The sequence below is a fragment of the Notolepis coatsorum genome (assembly GCF_963971535.1).
Source record: "Notolepis coatsorum genome assembly, chromosome: 4".
NCBI classification, from domain to species: domain Eukaryota; kingdom Metazoa; phylum Chordata; class Actinopteri; order Aulopiformes; family Paralepididae; genus Notolepis; species Notolepis coatsorum.
In genome coordinates, this window is record NC_140168.1 from 3999946 (window position 1) to 4019945 (window position 20000).

The 20000-nt window shown below is 41.8% G+C and overlaps 1 protein-coding gene across 1 annotated transcript in view; it reads right to left on the bottom strand.

The window, feature by feature from the left end:
* Positions 1–430: 430 nt before the first annotated feature.
* Positions 431–20000, bottom strand: part of LOC311227232 (troponin C, skeletal muscle-like) — a 25114-nt gene continuing 5544 nt past the window's right edge. Inside the window, 6 exon segments of the mRNA XM_084312805.1 lie at positions 431–973; positions 1652–1735; positions 1738–1787; positions 9872–9986; positions 12186–12329; positions 14286–14340. Of these exon segments, the coding sequence (XP_084168931.1) occupies positions 942–973; positions 1652–1735; positions 1738–1787; positions 9872–9986; positions 12186–12329; positions 14286–14340 (480 nt within the window). The 3' untranslated portion in view covers positions 431–941.

Sequence of the window (20000 nt, forward strand, 5' to 3'; positions counted from 1 at the left end):
AGTTGGTCCTTTGTCAGACAGGAACAGAAGGCTGTGTGATATTGCCGCTCCCTGGGAAAAAGGTAAAATAGTAAATAATCGAATTCTATTCCACCGATCCGAGAAAAAAAAAGAAGAAAAAAAAAACCCCACAAACAGCAACAATGTTTGATCAAACGGATATGTCACTGAAAAGACTACAACAAATAAAAGGTTAAACAGACACTAGACTAGACTAGAGAGAGTAGGTGGGCAGCGTAGGTGTGGGTGAGAGTAGGACGTATGTAGCCTCACAATAACTTGGAGAGAGGAACGGTGAAGGAGAGGAGGAAAAGCTGGTTTATTTGGTAAGAACAAGACAGGGTGGAGGAGGAATCAGAGGACCTTAAGGAGTGAGGTGGGTGGGAGGCAGGGGGGCTGGGGGGGGGGGGGGGGCAGGGCTATAGGGGGAGGGGGCAGGGGGCTGGGTGGAGGTGCGAGGGGGGAGGGGGCATCTCTTGAAGCAGCAGGTGCGGACGGAGACAGCTGGGTGGACGGACGACTCGAGGAACGGCCGAGTGGCTCTTGGTCTTAAAAGGTTTGGGTGGATATTTATAGACGTCCACATGAGAAGGGAGAGGCGGGGTGGAGGAGGAGGGGAGGAGGGTGGGGGTGGGGGGGGGGGGGTACATCTTTTGATGGCCGAAGAGCCCACCACAGAGAGAGGGGGCCTTGCATCTCAAACTGTATCATATTCATAATAATCACTCGCTGTAACATATTCATAATCGCTCGTCGCTGTGTTGGGTCAGAGTTGTAGAGAACAGGCCCGCTGGCCCGGCTTCCGGGGTCGTTTCTTCTTCTTCTTCTTCTTCTTCGGAGAGCAATCGTTTTTCTTTTCTTTTTTTAAAATTCTCTCTGAGTAGGAGAAGGGGGTCAGAGGGCGCACGGGGTCACAAATGATGGTTGGATCTCTCGTTTCCTTACTGGACGTTCTCCATCATCTTCAGAAACTCTGGAGGAGAAAAGAGAGAGAGTGTCAGTCAACCAACCAACCAACCAACCAACCAACCAACCTCACTGATCAATCAGTCAATCAATCAATCAATCAATCAATCCAGTAGAGGCCTTTACACACTTGGTAGTCTCACCGGCCGTACCATAACCCTATTGCAACCCTGTTACTCTATGAATAAAACAATAGGAATACTATCAATTTGTTTTCCCAGTAATACGAGACACGATTTGATAATTTGATGAAAGAGAAAATACAGTTTCTGTCTGCTGTGTAAATTCTTGAATCATAGTTTAGATTGAATTTTCACTTCATTAAAGGAACACTAGCTTAAAGCATTAAAGGAAATTAGCTTACCGTCTTCTCCAGAGAGAGAGACAAGAAGATAGATACCAGTCTCCTCTCTGTGTGAGTTCAGTAGAAAGCTATCTGGCTGCACGTTAGCCTAGCTTAGCACAATGAATCAAAGCGGACATGACCGGGTAGCCTTCGGGAGAGGTGTTAGTTGGACAATGGCTATAGGCTACCCGGTCAGCCAGATAGCTTTTCTCCTGAACGCACAGAGAGAGGAAACTGGTATCTATCTTCTTGCCTCTCTCTGGAGAAGACGGTAAGCTGATTTCCCCAAATGTTGGAGTTTTCCTTTAAGACCGAGTTGAAACGAGGCTCAGCGCTCACCGTCGAAGTCGAGCCGTCCATCTTTGTTTGTGTCGGCGTCCGTCATCATCTCGTCCATGTCCTCGTCGGTGAGCGGCTCCCCGTGGCGCGGAGGATGTCGCCGAACTCCTCGCGGTCGATGAAACCGTCTCCGTTCCTAACGGCAACCAGACGGCCTCAAGGTCAAAAGGTGAACACCTTACCTGGCGCAGAGACTCCACCCACTGGGTCCCCCAACACACACAACAATAATAATAATAATAATAATAATAATAATAATAATAATAATAATAATAATAATAATAATAATAATAATAATAATAATAATAATATTTTTTTTAATTGATTTGTGGAACAAATCTCAAGGCGCTACAGTGTAGAATAACATAAAAACTAGTAAGAGAGTTGAAAGAACATGAAATAAGAAGGGCTAAATCTAGTAAAATAGTACAAAGAAACATGAAATAAGAAGGGCTAAATCTAGTAAAATAGTACAAAGAACATGAAATAAGAAGGGCTAAATCTAGCAAAAGAGTAAAAGAACATCAAATGTGTGGGCCTAAAACTAGATAAAAATCAACAAAAAGACTATTAAAAAGATGTGTTTTGAGACCCTTTTTAAAAGCATCCGCGGTCTGTGACGCTCTCAGATGGTCAGGGAGTCCTATATATTGTGATATTTCTTTTTTGGCAGATGCAGGTGTCCATATACTATACAATACTACTACGTGCACTCAGGGTGGAACGGCCAACGTGGCTATTTATACCGGGTGTCTACAGCGTGGCAGAGTGAGACAAGCCCCCAGGTGTCCAGGCCAGCATTGCTATTTGCACCCAGGGCGGAATGGCCAATGTGGCTATTTACACCCGGGTGTATATAGTGGGGAGGTCAAGGTTCTGCCGTGATGTCATCGAACGGGAGCTCCGCCACAATGTTATTCAGAACATAGACGTATATCTATGATTCAGAACGCAGTTTCCGCTCCTGCCGGGTTCTGGACACTTCTCTCACAAAAGGTCCAAACGATAATCTAATCTGGTAGAACAACCACGCAAATTTTTGCCAACCCCTGTGCGTACACGATGGCGTTTGTCGGTTGATGATTTGTTGGAGAAATGCCTATCAAAATAGCATTGGTTTTTCATTCAAATGGCTACTCCCCTTAAATAGGACAATAAACATAAACAGTGAGATTTCTGACTACAACCGTGTGAAATCAGTTTATTCTTTCCACTTGGAACCTTTGAGTTTTTAACCAAAGACTCCTCTCTGGAATCTCCTCTCTGGTAAACAAGAATACCCTGAAGACTCTGGCAGGAGCACTCATTCAGGGGTACTACGACTATGCTTGCACCTCATGGTACCAAAGCACCTCAAAGGCGCTAAAAAACAAGATTACAAACATCACAAAACAAACTGGTCAGACTACTGCTTGACCTTACTCCTAGAACCCACCTCACCCCTGCCCACTTTGACAACCTAGGATGGCTTAGAGTAGACGACAGAGTACAGCAACTTGCAATGGGCCTGGTCTACAAGATACACTACACGACCAAGGTACCCATGTACATGTGAAAATACTTCCCAAAGGTCAGTGAATACCACGACCACAACATCAGATGGAGCTCCACAAATCATGTTAAACCCAGATTCGGGACAAACAAGGGACTAAACACATTTTGGAATTATGCCCAACAATGTGGAACGCCCTACCCACAGCTGTAAAATTATGTGAATTCCTACCCACCTTCAAAACCGCCCTCAAAGAGCACCTACGGGAGGCTGCAATTCGAAACTGTCCAAACCCCCCCCCCCCCACCCTACCCAACCCCCTCCAATGTACAGTTTCTTCCCCCTCAAATGTATATATTATTCTCTTTTAGAAACGTTGTGTGTAAATAAACAGTACTGTATATTTGTATATCTTGTATGTCATAAATGTCTGGATGTAACAGTACTGTATATTTGTATATCTTGTATGTCATAAATGAATGAATGAATTATGAATGAATGAATGAACTATTTTATTTTGAATGTTTACAAATAAATAAACAGACAAATAATTTTTCGAACACTTTCACAAATAAACAAACGAAAAGGATAGGTTTGAAGCCGAATATGATGAATTGAAAATGGGGGACCCTTTTCTTCCTCTGGTCTGCATCCCCTTAACAATTGTGTGTATTGAGCCGTACTGTCTATTGTACCCATTCTGCAATCTGTTAATACAAATTTCAATCAATCAATCAGACGATGGGTGTGCCGTCGCCTATTAGGAATCCAATGCAGTCAAAGCGGCGCAAGCGTTCTTTTATTTACAACCCTCTCTGAGCTCAATATGAGTCTCGCATATTTGGATTTTATGGTGGATTTTTGTTCTTGATTTATTGTGATGTTTCTTCTTGACTTGTTTAACCCTTTCCCCGCCAATAACGTCGTACAACGGGTTTCAAGTTCATGCGAATTCTGCCAATAACGGCGTACGACGTGATTCTGATCATAATTTCATATTTTCGCCATGGTATTCATATTTCACTCACGGAGCCTTGTCGGATGCTGTGTGAGCCAGCACAACTCTGCAACGCTTCAATACTGCCACCTGGTGGCTGATCGGCGAGTTGCAACCGGAAGTGCGTCTCCCTATTCCGTCCGGCCACTCTTTATCGTCGCAGGACTCAATACACACACCGTGGATATGGATCTTTGCCATAACTCAATAATCTACATGATTTGGGCGTGTATTAGTAATATACAACCGGAAATGGATCGCATCGATCCCCACCACATAACTGGGATCTGTTTGCTCCACTCTCATCGCCCAACGGTACGAGGAGACTGACGTGAGTTTCAGCGTTTTTGTTTATCATTTTCGATACAAACTGCTCTGATCAATATATCACCCATACTACATGAAGCATCTAACGACTATCAACAGAATTATAAACGTCCCCCCCCCCCCCTCCTTTCACCCGCGCATGATCAGTCATAACCCTTAGGACACATGTACAGTTGACATTTTTTATATAGCGTCGATCGGTATCAAACGGCATTTGATAATCTAATATATGCATTTATGCCTATATCTCACGTTCTGGGAAATACTGCAGAAAACGATAAAAACATATTTATACTCTAGACGGTATTTTCGTATGAATGTGTGAATGAAAAAGTAAAACGTTCCTACATCCTGAACGATAGATAATCGATGTTGAATGGGCCATAGTAATGTCAATTTAGCAATACAATTAAAAAAGTTATAGCCCTGCAAAGAAGGTGAACATCTCCATAGACTTACAGTGCTGGCAGAGATCAAACAGCGATGGATATAAGCGTGGCAGAGAATGTGTTAAAGAGACTTGTACAGCCCATGGGGCCACTACCTTGTGATTTTGGGCTTTACAAATACATTTGATTCGATTTGATTTGAGCTCAAAAGGTCATTTTTCCATGATCGATTATAAAGTATCAAGTGATTACATTCTTTATTTCACTACTAAAAACTGTTGTAGGCCATCTCACAGAGGTGGAATAATGCTATTTAAATAATGATTGGCTCTACCACCAATTCAAAAAGAAAAATATATATTTTCGGCGACGGCAGAAAAAACGTCTGACCTCCCTTTATATAGCACGGCAGAGACGACAACCCAGGTGTCCATAGCCACACTATGCTATTTACATCCCGGCACACATTTTCTGTAGCGACAGCTTGTTGGACTTATACATCAAACCCGCTCTCAAAGAGCACCTACGGGAGGCTGCAATTCGAAACTGGCCCCCGTAAATGTCTGAACAGCCGCCCACCCACCCACCCGCTCCTAATGTACATTTCCCTCCCCCTCGTATGTATATATTTACTGTTAGGATCTCTGTTTAACAGTACTGTATATTTGCATATCTTGTATGTGACAAATGTAACAGTACTGTATACCTGTATGTCATGTATGTCATAAATGTCATGATTAGATTTTTATATCTGTGTATGTCATGTATGTCGTGTATGTCATAAATGTCATTATGAATTGAAAATGGGGGACCCTGATTTAAACAAGATGAAACTTAAGGGCGGCTAGGTGGTGTAGTGGGCAAGGCACTCGCCACCAGTGTGGAGACGCTAGGATTCGCGTGTTCGAATCCAGCTCTCCACATTGTTTTCAGTTTAGCTGGTCGTCCGCAGTAATACACATTGGCCGTATTACGGGGAGGGAAACTGAAGGGTGGGGATCGGGCGTTGTGAACAAGCGACTCCTACAAGTCGGTTGGTGCGCCTGCGCAGTAGAATCAGGAAGTGTCGGGGGCAGCGTGAGCCTCCCACGCGTTACTCCTCGCCACTGAGAGATCGAGCTGCGCAGGTGAAAAGATGCGACTGCTGTTACCTCAAGTACCGGAGGGGACTTGTGCTATGTATGACTTAGTCCACATTGCAGCCGGCTTGTGGGAGGCAAGAAACAGCGTTCGTGACAGGGGAGGGTTGAATTGGATGATACGAAATTGGGATGGGAGAAAATATAGAAAAATGGGAGAAAAAGTGGATCAAACAAAAAAAAAATAAACAAGACGAAAGTCTTTCTCTGCTCTGCATCCCCTTAACAATTGTGTGTATTGAGCTGTACTGTACTGTACTGTACTGTACCCATTCTGCAATCTGTTAATTAAAGTTTTCAATCAATCAATAACATACAGTATATACAGTATTTACACACAGATCTAATTCACTGTATTTGTTATTCCTATTTGATCTTTTTTACTTACTTCTTTGATGTATAGGAAATGTTTATGGAAATGTCTTTCTTTGATGTTACCGGTAACTACATTCCCTACGGGTGATCAATAAGGATGCATGTTATCATTATCACTGTAGCGGTTTACACCTGGGTGAGTCACAGCTAGTACACGATGACCCAGGTGCAGAACACCGAGAGAGACAGACAGGCAGGCAGACAGACAGGCAGACAGACAGACAGGCAGACAGACAGGCAGGCCGGCAGACAGACAGGCAGGCAGACAGACAGACAGACAGACAGACAGACAGACAGACAGACAGACAGACAGACAGACATGCAGGCAGGCAGACAGACAGACAGACAGACAGACAGACAGACAGACAGACAGACAGACAGACAGACAGACAGACAGACAGGCAGGCAGACAGACAGGCAGGCCGGCAGACAGGCAGGCAGACAGACAGACAGACAGACAGGCAGGCAGACAGACAGACAGACAGACAGGCAGGCAGGCAGACAGACAGACAGACAGACAGACAGGCAGGCAGACAGACAGACAGACAGACAGGCAGGCAGGCAGACAGACAGACAGGCAGACAGACAGGCAGGCAGACAGACAGACAGACAGGCAGGCAGACAGACAGACAGACCGGCAGGTAGGCAGGCAGACATGCAGGCAGGCAGGCAGGCAGGCAGGCATACAGGCAGGCAGGCAGGCAGGCAGGCAGACAGGCAGACAGACAGACAGGCAGGCAGATAGACAGACAGACAGACAGACAGACAGACAGGCAGGCAGGCAGGCAGGCAGGCAGGCAGGCAGACAGACAGACAGACAGGCAGGCAGACAGGGCTGGGGAAAGCTAGAGGCATAAGTAATATATTTATGTGTAAACATGTACAATGTGTACGTATTGCAAATAACATAGTACACATATTACATATTCAAAGAATGTTCATGTTGTGCGTCTGTTTTGGACTTTTGCCGATATTATTATACAACATGTAAATATATTAGTAACATAACGTACATTTTGTACCTTTTTTCCTGTGGTCAATTAGTACTTTATTATATTTTCTGCCACGTTTGCAGCAGCCTATGCAGAGCTGTCTCTACGCCTGTGCTGTACGTCACAGCCTCCAAAGCACTGCCCAGCTCTCTGGGTAGGAGAGTGGGTGTAAATAGCACTGCCCAACTCTCTGGGTAGGAGAGTGGGTGTAAATAGCACTGCCCAACTCTCTGGGTAGGAGAGTGGGTGTAAATAGCACTGCCCAACTCTCTGGGTAGGAGAGTGGGTGTAAATAGCACTGCCCAGCTCTCTGGGTAGGAGAGTGGGTGTAAATAGCCTGAGTAGCTGCTGTGTGACTATTCTCACTCGGGGCGCAAATAGACACCAAAATGTGTGGAGAATGAATCTGAAATGATAGGAAAGGCCAATGTGGCTATATGGGGGGAATGCTCTCTTTCTTTTGTTTTTTTAGCTCAGAACTGATAGTGCTATGATATGGTTATTGGTTATACATTTACATTTAGTCATTTAGCTGAACGCTTTTATCCAAAGTGACTTACAAGTTCTGTACAACAAGTCAGCATGAAGGGTACAACTCTGGCAGCTAAGAGTCAGTAAGATTGTTCATCGAACAGTGTCAACTTGAGTACTGGGAAAAATGGGACTTTTATATGTTAATTATTACGACAACCAGTGGATGATGTATAGTTGTAAAGAATATTCACCATATCTATAGGGAAAGTCAGAGAATTGAGAACTCAGCATGTGAAAAGTATATTTTTGTAAAGTGACACTAATAATGCAGCCCGGGATTGTGTTTTTGTTATGTCTTGTTGTTTGTGATTGTTTGCTTATTGTGAAAAACAATAAAAAGAAAGTTATATATAAAAAAAAAAACAGTGTCAACTTGAGTGCTACAGCCTTGAGCGCACATATAGTACAGACATATTAGCATAGTAGTAATATAGGCAAGGTAGATTACTTAGTAGCAAAGTGCATAATAGTAAAAGACGAAGGTTAGTCGTTTTTCTTCATTGGGCGGGTTTCAGCTGTTCTGTTCTGACTGGTGGGAAGTTCATTCCACCATTGTGGAGCGAGCACTGAGAATAGCCTGCTTCTCTTCGACGACCCCCCAGGAGTGGGTCTGGGGCGGCCAGAAGATGCAGAGAGTTAGGGGTCTTGAGGGTGTGTAGTTAGACACCATTGACGTGACGTAGGAAGGAGCCATTCCCCTGGCTGCACCGTATAATAATAATAATAATAATAATAATAATAATAATAATAATAATAATAATAATAATAATAATAATAATAATAATAATAATAATAACTTTATTTGTATGCCAGGTTATAATTGTAGATATACGGTAAAGAGAGCAGAGCAGAGATAGTGTTCACTTCTTTATCTGTGAAGCTCTAGTCTAGGCCGTATGGAGGCGTGGCATGGCATGCCATCCAAGATTAAGAGTCCCTGTTGTCTGGTGTAAGGATACATTACAAAAGGTTACAAAACGTAACCTTTTCACTGCCAAACACAATTGATTGATTGAAAATTGTATTAACAGATTGCAGAATGGGTACAATACAGTACGGCTCAATACACACAATTGTTAAGGGGATGCAGACCAGAGAAAGACTTTCGTCTGGTTTACATCAGGGTCCCCCATTTTCAACTCATCATAACATTTATGACATACAGATATACAATATCTGTGTATATGGATTTAGATCATTCGTTCTGGGGTTATTGGACACAAACATTCCTATATAATAAATGTTCACCATTAGAGAAATATTATACTCCTATGTACCAGGAAAATAGAGAAAGAATTCGCGGGAAATTCTCCAATATGGATACCCTGTGTTGATAGCCTGGTATAGGTCCAATATCCAATACCAATACAGATATCGGTGCGTGCCCAGCTTCTGGCTTTGGGAGAGAGTTGGTAAAGTGTGATAGTAAAGGGTTAACCTTCTGTAGTGTGGCAGTGAAAGGGTTAACCGGCTGTCCTGTCGCGGGGGAAAGGGTTAACCGTTTGGTTAACCTTTCACTGCCACACTACCAAACGGTTAACCCTTTCCCCCGCGACAATACACAGAAGGTTAACCCTTTCACTGCCACACGACAGCCGGTTAACCCTTTCACTGCCACACTACAGAAGGTTAACCCTTTACTATCACACTACTACTGACGCGTCGGTAGTGTGATAGTAAAGGGTTAGCCTTCTGTAGTGTGGCAGTGAAAGGGTTAACACTCAAAAGTAACAAAGAGGTTCTATGCCGTATGAATGAGAATGAATCCTTAGTGGTACAGTATGTGCTTCTCATTGGTTAAGATGTCATACCGGACCTTCTCATTGAGCTGTCACACTGGAGTCTGGACCTTCTCATTGGTTAAGCTGTCACACTGGAGTCTGGACCTTCTCATTGGTTAAGCTGTCACACTGGACCTTCTCATTGGTTAAGCTGTCACACTGGACCTTCTCATTGGTCGAGCTGCGGTACGTACTTGTCGAACACACGGAAGCACTCCGAGAGCTCGTCTTCACTCTTTCCGTCCTGATCCTCCTTCAACAGCTGGACCATCATGACCAGGAACTCCTCGAAGTCGATGGTGCCGCTGCCTGAGGAAGGAGAGAGAAGGAGGGAGGAGGGAGGAGGGGGCGCGGGAGGGAGCGAGAGAAGGAGGAGGGGACCGGGGGGGGGGGGGGGGGGGGAGGGGGTAGAAAGGAGGGGGCGAAGAGACAGAGGAGTTAGGAATGGTGGCAAGAGTATGATGGTGGTGATGGTGGCAAGAGGGTGATGGTGGTGGTGGTGGTGGTGGTGGTGGTGGTGGTGGTGTTGGTGGTGGTGGTGGTGATGGTGGCAAGAGGGTGATGGTGGTGGTGATGGTGGTGATGGTGGTGGTGATGGTGGTGTTGGTGATGGTGGCAAGAGGGTGATGGTGGTGGTGATGGTGGTGATGGTGGCAAGAGGGTGATGGTGGTGGTGGTGATGGTGGTGGTGGTGGTGATGGTGGTGTTGGTGATGGTGGCAAGAGGGTGATGGTGGTGGTGGTGATGGTGGTGGTGGTGGTGGTGGTGGTGTTGGTGGTCTCAAGTAGCCAAATTACACTATAAAACTAATTTGATTTAACTTCATTAGCTGAACTATTCTAAAATCATTAAGTCTGCTATAAACGTAAACGTGTGTGTGTGTGTGTGTGTGTGTGTGTGTGTGTGTGTGTGTGTGTGTGTGTGTGTGTGTGCGTGTGTTTGCGAGCACACGTCCCATCTCCGGTCTTTACTTTATATACGTTTGATGTTTATTTATTTTTACTGTTTGTATACGAGGTGGTCCGTGAATTTTTTTAATAACAATTAGTGGTCCGCAAAAACAAAAAGTTTGGGAACCACTGCGTATAGATAACATTCAGCCACTAGATGGTGCTATAGATAACATTCAGCCACTAGATGGTGATATAGATAAAAATCCAGCCACTAGATGGTGCTATAGATAACATTCAGTCACTAGACTAGATGGTGCTATGGATAACATTCAGCCACTCGATGGTGCTATAGATAACATTCAGCCACTAGATGGTGCTATAGATAACATTCAGCCACTAGATGGTGCTATAGATAACATTCAGCCACTAGATGGTGCTGTATAGATAACATTCAGCCACTAGATGTCACACTAGACTAGAGCACCAGCATGTCATTTATCCAATCAGGTGCATTCCACGTGGGGGAAATGGGAAGTAGGGATGTCTGCAACATGTAAACAACAACAACATACATTTTGGACCCGCACATTAATCAATACTTTTTGGGGGGGAAAGCAATACTTTTATTCTGCACATTTCTAAAAGCTAAAAGTATATATATTTTTTAATGATTACTCTACATAACAAGTTTATCTATAGCACCTTTAAGCATTTGCAACAATGCTTGTTATCATTTTCGTTCCTCACAATGTCCCTCAATATATCTTTAACCCTTTCACTACCACACTACAGAAGGTTAACCTTTCACTACCACACTACAGAAGGTTAACCTTTCACTACCACGCTACAGGTTAACCCTTTCACTGCCACACTACAGAAGGTTAACCTTTCACTACCACACTACAGAAGGTAAGTGTGGCAGTGAAAGGGTTAACCCTTTATTGTGTGGCAGTGAAATGGTTATCCTTCTGTAGTGTGGCAATGAAAGGGTTAACCCTTTGTCGTGTGGCAGTGAAAGGGTTATCCTTCTGTAGTGTCGCAGTGAAAGGGTTAACCCTTTGGTAGAGTGGCAGTGAAAGGGTTATCCTTCTGTAGTGTTGCAGTGAAATGGTTAACCCTTTGGTAGAGTGTCAGTGAAAGGGTTAACCCTTTGTCGTGTGTCAGTGAAAGGGTTGTCCTTCTGTAGTGTCACAGTGAAAGGGTTAACTCTTTGTCGTGTGTCAGTGAAAGGGTTAACCCTTTGGTAGAGTGGCAGTGAAAGGGTTGTCCTTTCTGTAGTGTCGCAGTGAAAGGGTTAACCCTTTGTCGTGTCTCAGTGAAAGGGTTAACCCTTTGGTAGAGTGGCAGTGAAAGGGTTATCCTTCCGTAGTGTCTCAGTGAAAGGGTTAACCCTTTGGTGGAGTGGCAGTGAAAGGGTTAACCCTTTGTCGTGTGTCAGTGAAAGGGTTATCCTTCCGTAGTGTCTCAGTGAAAGGGTTAACCCTTTGGTGGAGTGGCAGTGAAAGGGTTAACCCTTTGTCGTGTGTCAGTGAAAGGGTTATCCTTCCATAGTGTCGCAGTGAAAGGGTTAACCCTTTGGTGGAGTGGCAGTGACAGGGTTAAAGCGGGACCTCACCGTCCTCGTCCACCTCCTCGATGATGGCGTCCAGCTCCTCTCTGGTCGGGTTCTGGCCCAACATCCTCATCACCTGACCCAGCTCCTTGGTGCTGATGTCGCCGCCGCCGTCAGTGTCGAACATGTCGAAGGCGGCCTGGAACTCTGGGAGGGAGCAGGAGAGGTCGCTTTTAAAGGGGCACTTCGCCTAAAACACAACGCTGGTTTATTTTTTTGGACATAATTTTATTTATTTCAGCAAAACAGTAAAAACATTGACCATGACAGAAAGTGTATAAAGGTGCTGAGTAGAGGCAAGAGACCCAGATGGGCCGATACGGGGCCTCAACTCATTAAATCATTGGATTCAAAATAAATAAACAAGAACAAAAGTAAAGTGAAATAAGTTCATAAAACAATTTTCATAATATTAACACTTTAACTGCCGAAAACGCCGGAACTCGTCATTCCCCGCCATGCTCAAGTTGCCGCGGACGCCGGAACTCGTCTTTGATATCAATATTTCAAAAATCTGTGATCGGAATCATATTTCCCCTCTGCAGCCTTGACACACAGTTCTGATCTCCTCTCAATCCTCTAGCGGTTCAAGAGCGCCATCTGGTGGCCGATCGGCAGATCGAAAAACCGGATGTCAACCTTTAACCCGGCAGGACTCACTCCATATGTGGTCCGGGCACTCGCTAATGTTAGAGAGACTCAGTCTTCACACAGTGAACATCGATCGGTGGAAATAACTCGAAAAAACAACATGATTTGGACGTATATACTATTATACAACCTGGAAATAGATCGGGTATTTCGACATCCCATAATGGAAAACTGTTTACTCCACGCTGATCGCCCAACGGCCCGAGGAGACTGGGGTGAGTTTTAGCGTTATATTCTAACGTGTTCTTTACTAACTGCTATGATGAACCTATGACCCACATTAGATGAATGGTATAACGTTGCCCACGGAATTATAAACGCCCCCTCGCCCATCCGGTCAACATCAGATGACGTGTAGTAAATTCTAGAAGTACGTCCAATTGAAATTTTTGATCTCGCACAGATCACTATCAAACTGTATTTCATCATCAATATAATGCATTTGGGGCTATATATCACGTTCTGGAGAAAGCTGCAGAAAGAGATGAAAACATACTTATACTTTAGACCATATTTTAGTATGAATATGTGAATGAAAAAGTTGAACATTGCTACACCCTGAACAATACATATAGGACATTGAATGGGCCCTAATAATGGCAATCTAGCAATAGAATTTAAAAAGTTATAGCCCTGCAAAGAAGGGGAACTTTTCCATGTTAAATAGAGCTGGCAACGGATGGTATATCATGAATTTAACCTTGGCAGTTAAAGTGTTAAGATAATAATAAGATAATAATAATAATAATAATAATAATAATAACAATAATAATCAAAGTAATAATAATAACAATAACAAAAACAACAACATTAATAATTAGTCTAAACAAATTAACATGAAACTGTAAAACAAAGTGACATTAATGGTTTTATGAGATTGAAGCTATTCATTTAACAATGTATATTTAAGCTTATACATATATAATCTCACACACATCGCACAAAAAAACAGTTTTGCACACGTTCATTTAGATTGACAGTTATTGAGAGTTAAATGAGTTTGAATGTGGCCATCGATGATGTCATCCGGGACATTGAATCCTTGTGTTGCGTTAATTACAGCTCAATGAAATGATAAGGTAGCAGTCCATATAATACATATTTTGTGGTGCTAATTTGGTGATCTGGAGAAATGCACTAAAAAAGGTACTAAACTCCAACCCACACATCAGGCACATTTTTTTTTTAAATGTAAACAAAGCAATACCAAGCAGGGCTATTTTGCCTAGGTTATTATTAAAAAACCACATCATGAATAGTGGTTTCAAACTTTTTCTTTTCTTCTGGTTTTAACTTTTAACCTTATGAACTAACTGTCCACATACGTCATGGAATGACCGTGGCACTGCTCCCTCTAGTGGTGGGAGGTTCTTTATGAAACAACAAAATAAAAACGCCACACAAATGGCTCTTATAGAAATGAAATAGGTGGCTCAATAGACTTGGACTGACCTACGATCATCTCCTCACTCAGGAAGGAGCGGGCATCGCTTTGGGCGTCGGTGGGCTGGGGGGGGGGGGGTAGGGGGGGGTGGAGAAGGAGGAGAGATGGTTGGGAGAAAGCAGAGAGGAGTGATTAGTCAAACTGACTGTTGAATGTTTTCATATACTACTGTAAAGATGGTTGGACCAAGACCAAGGACCTGGTCAGAAACATCGATTATGGATCAACACATTTCAAACATTGATTATAGTTCAAATATATCAATAGAAAGCAATAGAAAAGGGATAAAAAAAAAAAAGTCTGATGTTTAAAAATGAAAGTACAGAAAACAAACGCTTATGCATAAGGGTCTTACACACACACACACACACACACACATACACACATACACACACACACGCACGCACGCACACACACACGCACGCACGCACACACACACACACACACACAAACACGCACGCACATTTGAATACTTTATTTGGTTCCACAAATTATATTACATAAACAGGGAATCAAATATATCGGGGCCAAGCACACACACACACACAAACACACACGCACACACACAAACAATTACAGTAATGAGTACATTACCTACTATTATACACCTATTCTATGTCTCTCAGTTCATTCCTATCAGAAGACCACCTATAGTAAACTATGGTTCACTGGAGATAGCAGGTCCATAGGACTTCAGGTATCAGCCATATAACCAGTCTTGGTGTGAGAGCCTGCCCTCTAGTGGTTGAAGCTCTCACTATGCTGGTCACATTTGGTCACTTACAGGAAGAAGGTAGTGTCTCTAGATCCCATAGCCGGGAAGGCCATTTGTACATTTATATTTAATTTCTAGGTGGCAAATTGGCAATGGTTGAGGTTAGGGTCCGTTTAGGCTGGTAAAGATATGCCTCCTAAAGTGTCTTAACGGAAGTACAGGAAGTACAGGCAAAACAATTATAGAAACGTGTGAAGTGCACAATATTTCCTCGTTTAAGCCACTGCAACGGCTTTGCCTGAAGAATTTACTACATGACAGGGACGTTCTAGCTTGTTTGCCGACAGGATTCAGGAAAGGTTTGGTCCGTTCGGAGGCAGCTTCCAGGGGAAGTACATTACACCGGAATTAGTCCCCATACACACTTTCGGCCGTAGGGCTTTACCAGGCTTTATCTCACGGAGGAGATACAACTGGGAACGAGGTTAGGGTCCATTAAAGGAACGCGGCAACGTTATGGTAAATGTGCTTACCATCTTCTGAGTTCAGCTAGCCTAGCTTAGCACAAATTAATGGGAGCGGATACAGACCTGCTAGCCAAGCTGTTGGGCCAAAAACACCTCTCCCAGAGCTAGGCTAGTGGTCCATATCCGTTTCCATTCATTTGTGCTAAGGTAGGCTAGCTTGCAGCCGGATAGCTTTCTACTGAACGCACAGAGAGGAAATTCATATCTATCTTCTTGTCTGACTCAGGAGCGCGTTTCCCATAATGCCGGCACTTTAAAGTGAGGTATCCTTGTTTATAAACAACTTTGTGAAAATTATGAGTTACAACTTCTGAGTTAGGCCAAAAAGTGGTGGTTTCCACAAAAACGTCCTTCCAGTTATGGGATCTAGACACACTACCCAGGAAACATCAGTTAAAATTTGACATTGCAACATGTTCCACAGTTTATTTTCTTTCCTTTGCTTAAGAATTTTAAGTACAGTTGAGTTTCTCCGATATTTGAATCATTGAGTAAAATTATTCCATAATAATTAGGGGCAGTGAGAACACAGAGTTCTGTATAATATCTCAAAATAATATTTACAAAACATATCAAACCCACAATAGTAATTACTAAACGGCCTCACTACAATAGTAATTACTAAACGGCCTCACTACAATAGTAATTACTAAACGGCCTCACTACAATAGTAATTACTAAACGGCCTCACTACAATAGTAATTACTAAACGGCCTCACTACAATAGTAATTACTAAACGGCCTCACTACAATAGTAATTACTAAACGGCCTCACTACAATAGTAATTACTAAACGGCCTCACTACAATAGTAATTACTAAACAGCCTCACTACAATAGTAATTACTAAACAGCCTCACTACAATAGTAATTACTAAACGGCCTCACTACAATAGTAATGACTAAACGGTCTCACTACAATAGTAATTACTAAACGGCCTCACTACAATAGTAATGACTAAACGGCCTCACAATAGTAATTACTAAACGGCCTCACTACAATAGTAATGACTAAACGGCCTCACAATAGTAATTACTAAACGGCCTCACTACAATAGTAATGACTAAACGGTCTCACTACAATAGTAATTACTAAACGGCCTCACTACAATAGTAATTACTAAACGGCCTCACTACAATAGTAATTACTAAACGGCCTCACTACAATAGTAATTACTAAACGGCCTCACTACAATAGTAATTACTAAACGGCCTCACTACAATAGTAATAGCCATAGCCAATATTATAGTCAGACCACTCGCTCACTGTATTAATTTGTCCTTACTACATGGTGTGGTGCCAAAAAACATCAAAATTGGGAGAATAATACCCATATATAAATCAGGTGACAAAAATAGTATTAATAATTACCGTCCAATATCCGTATTACCAGCTCTATCCAAAGTCTATGAGAGAGTTGTGTACAATAGATTAAGCGAATACACCACCAAGCTAGATATACTCACCAATTCACAATACGGCTTCAGGAAAAAAAGAACTACAAACATGGCAATATTAGACCTAATAGAAAAAATACATGATGCCATTGATCAGGGTGATTGTGGGGTGGGCGTTTTCCTGGATCTATCAAAGGCTTTTGACACCATTGACTTCACCATTCTACTTGGGAAACTACACCATTATGGCATAAGGGGTCTGGCTCTCAACTGGTTCAGTAGCTATTTACATGGTAGGCAACAGTACGTCGATATAAAAAATCACAAATCAATAAAAATCAAATATGGGGTCCCCCAGGGGTCAATTCTAGGGCCTTTACTATTTATTCTCTATATAAATGACTTTGTCAACTCATCTGTACTTCTGCACAAAGTTATATTCGCTGATGACACTAATTTGTTTCTGTCACATAAAAATCCACTCAAGCTACAAGATCTACTCAATACAGAACTACAAAAAGTGGACACCTGGTTCAAATGCAACAAGTTATCACTAAATCTCAGCAAAACAAACTTTATTGTCTTCCACTCAAATCGGATGCACACACATCACATGTGCATACAAATAAATGGAAAGGAGCTGTCAAGAGTGGCGTCCACAAAATTCCTGGGGGTCATCATCGATGAGTCACTTAACTTCAAATGCCACATAAAATACCTACAAACAAAACTGTCCAAATATGTTGGCTTATTCTGCAAAATACGTCATTTTCTTCCCTTGCCTGCCCTTCTCACTTTATACAAAACCCTGTTTGAACCCCTCATTAATTACTGTAACGTCATATGGTGCAACACATACCCCAGCCATCTCAAAAAACTAGAAAGCCTACAAAAGAGGGTACTACGAGTGCTGTCATGGTCCGGGTATCGAGCGCCCTCAAAGCCTCTTTTCCATCGCTTTGGTCTCCTGAGGCTCGCTGAATTTAACATTCATCAAAACGCATCAATTATGTATCAAGTTGTCAACAACATGAATCACAGACTGTCTGAGCTTGTCCCAGTCTGCCAACCACTGCACATCCACAACACAAGAAACAAGCATCTTATATCTGGCAAGAGGAGAAGGCTAAATTGTGCTAGCCTAAGCATAGCATGCAGGGGTCCACAGATCTGGAATAAGCTTGATGAAAATCTAAAAATGACTAATACCTTTAAAACCTTTAAAAAATCACTGAAAGAGGAACTGATAAAATCATATCTCTAATTAAAATTATAACTTAGGAATAAAATTGTCTGTATTATGTATCTCTGTTATATGTCAGTTAGTAGGTAGGTGTGTAAACCTACCCACGTTGTATTTTTTTGTTTTGTTTTTGTTTGTTTGTTTTTGTTTATTTGTTATTGTTTTGTTTGTTCATACTCTGTTTGTATCTGTGTTCAGGCTCCCTCCAAAAGCTTTAAATAGCTTCTTGGGAGACCTGGCACATGCACACAATTTGCGACATGTTATCACATGAGGATACTCGCATGTAAAATGTATCGTGTGTGTGTGTGAATAAAAATTCATTCATTCATTCATTCATTCATTCATTCATTCAATTACTAAACGGCCTCACTACAATAGTAATTACTAAACGGCCTCACTACAATAGTAATTACTAAACGGCCTCACTACAATAGTAATTACTAAACGGCCTCACTACAATAGTAATAACTAAACGGCCTCACTACAATAGTAATTACTAAACGGCCTCACTACAATAGTAATGACTAAACGGTCTCACTACAATAGTAATTACTAAACAGCCTCACTACAATAGTAATTACTAAACGGCCTCACTACAATAGTAACTACTAAACGGCCTCACAATAGTAATTACTAAACGGCCTCACTACAATAGTAACTACTAAACGGCCTCACAATAGTAATTACTAAACGGCCTCACTACAATAGTAACTACTAAACGGCCTCACTACAATAGTAATTACTAAACAGCCTCACTACAATAGTAACTACTAAACGGCCTCACTACAATAGTAATTACTAAACGGCCTCACTACAATAGTAATTACTAAACGGCCTCACTACAATAGTAATTACTAAACGGCCTCACTACAATAGTAATTACTAAACGGCCTCACTACAATAGTAATTACTAAACGGCCTCACTACAATAGTAATTACTAAACGGCCTCACTACAATAGTAATTACTAAACGGCCTCACAATAGTAATTACTAAACGGCCTCACTACAATAGTAATTACTAAACGGCCTCACTACAATAGTAATTACTAAACGGCAATAGTAATTACTAAACGGCCTCACTACAATAGTAATTACTAAACGGCCTCACTACAATAGTAATTACTAAACGGCCTCACTACAATAGTAATTACTAAACGGCCTCACTACAATAGTAATTACTAAACAGCCTCACTACAATAGTAATTACTAAACAGCCTCACAATAGTAATTACTAAACGGCCTCACTACTATGAGGCCTAACATCACCACACATGGACACAGTTGGGCTCATTGGATAATAATAATAATAATAATAATAATAATAATAATAATAATAATAATAATAATAATAATAATAATAATAATAATAATAATAATAATAATAATAATAATAATAATAATAATAATAATAATAATATATTCTGTGCTTTATAATTGTGGAACAAATCTCAAAGCGCTACAATGTAAAATAACATAAAAACTAGCAAGAGAGTAAAAAATAACATAAAATAAGCAACACTAAAACTAGTAAGAGAGTAAAGAACATGAAATAAGAAGGGCTAAAACTAGTAAGAGAGTAAAGAACATAAAATAAGAAGGGCTAAAACTAGTAAGAGAGTAAAGAACATAAAATAAGAAGGGCTAAAACTAGTAAGAGAGTAAAGAACATAAAATAAGAAGGGCTAAAACTAGTAAAGGGGTAAAGAACATAAAATAAGAAGGGCTAAAACTAGTAAGAGAGTAAAGTAACATAAAATAAGAAGGGCTAAAACTAGTAAGAGAGTAAAGAACATGAAATAAGAAGGGCTAAAACTAGTAAGAGAGTAAATAACATAAA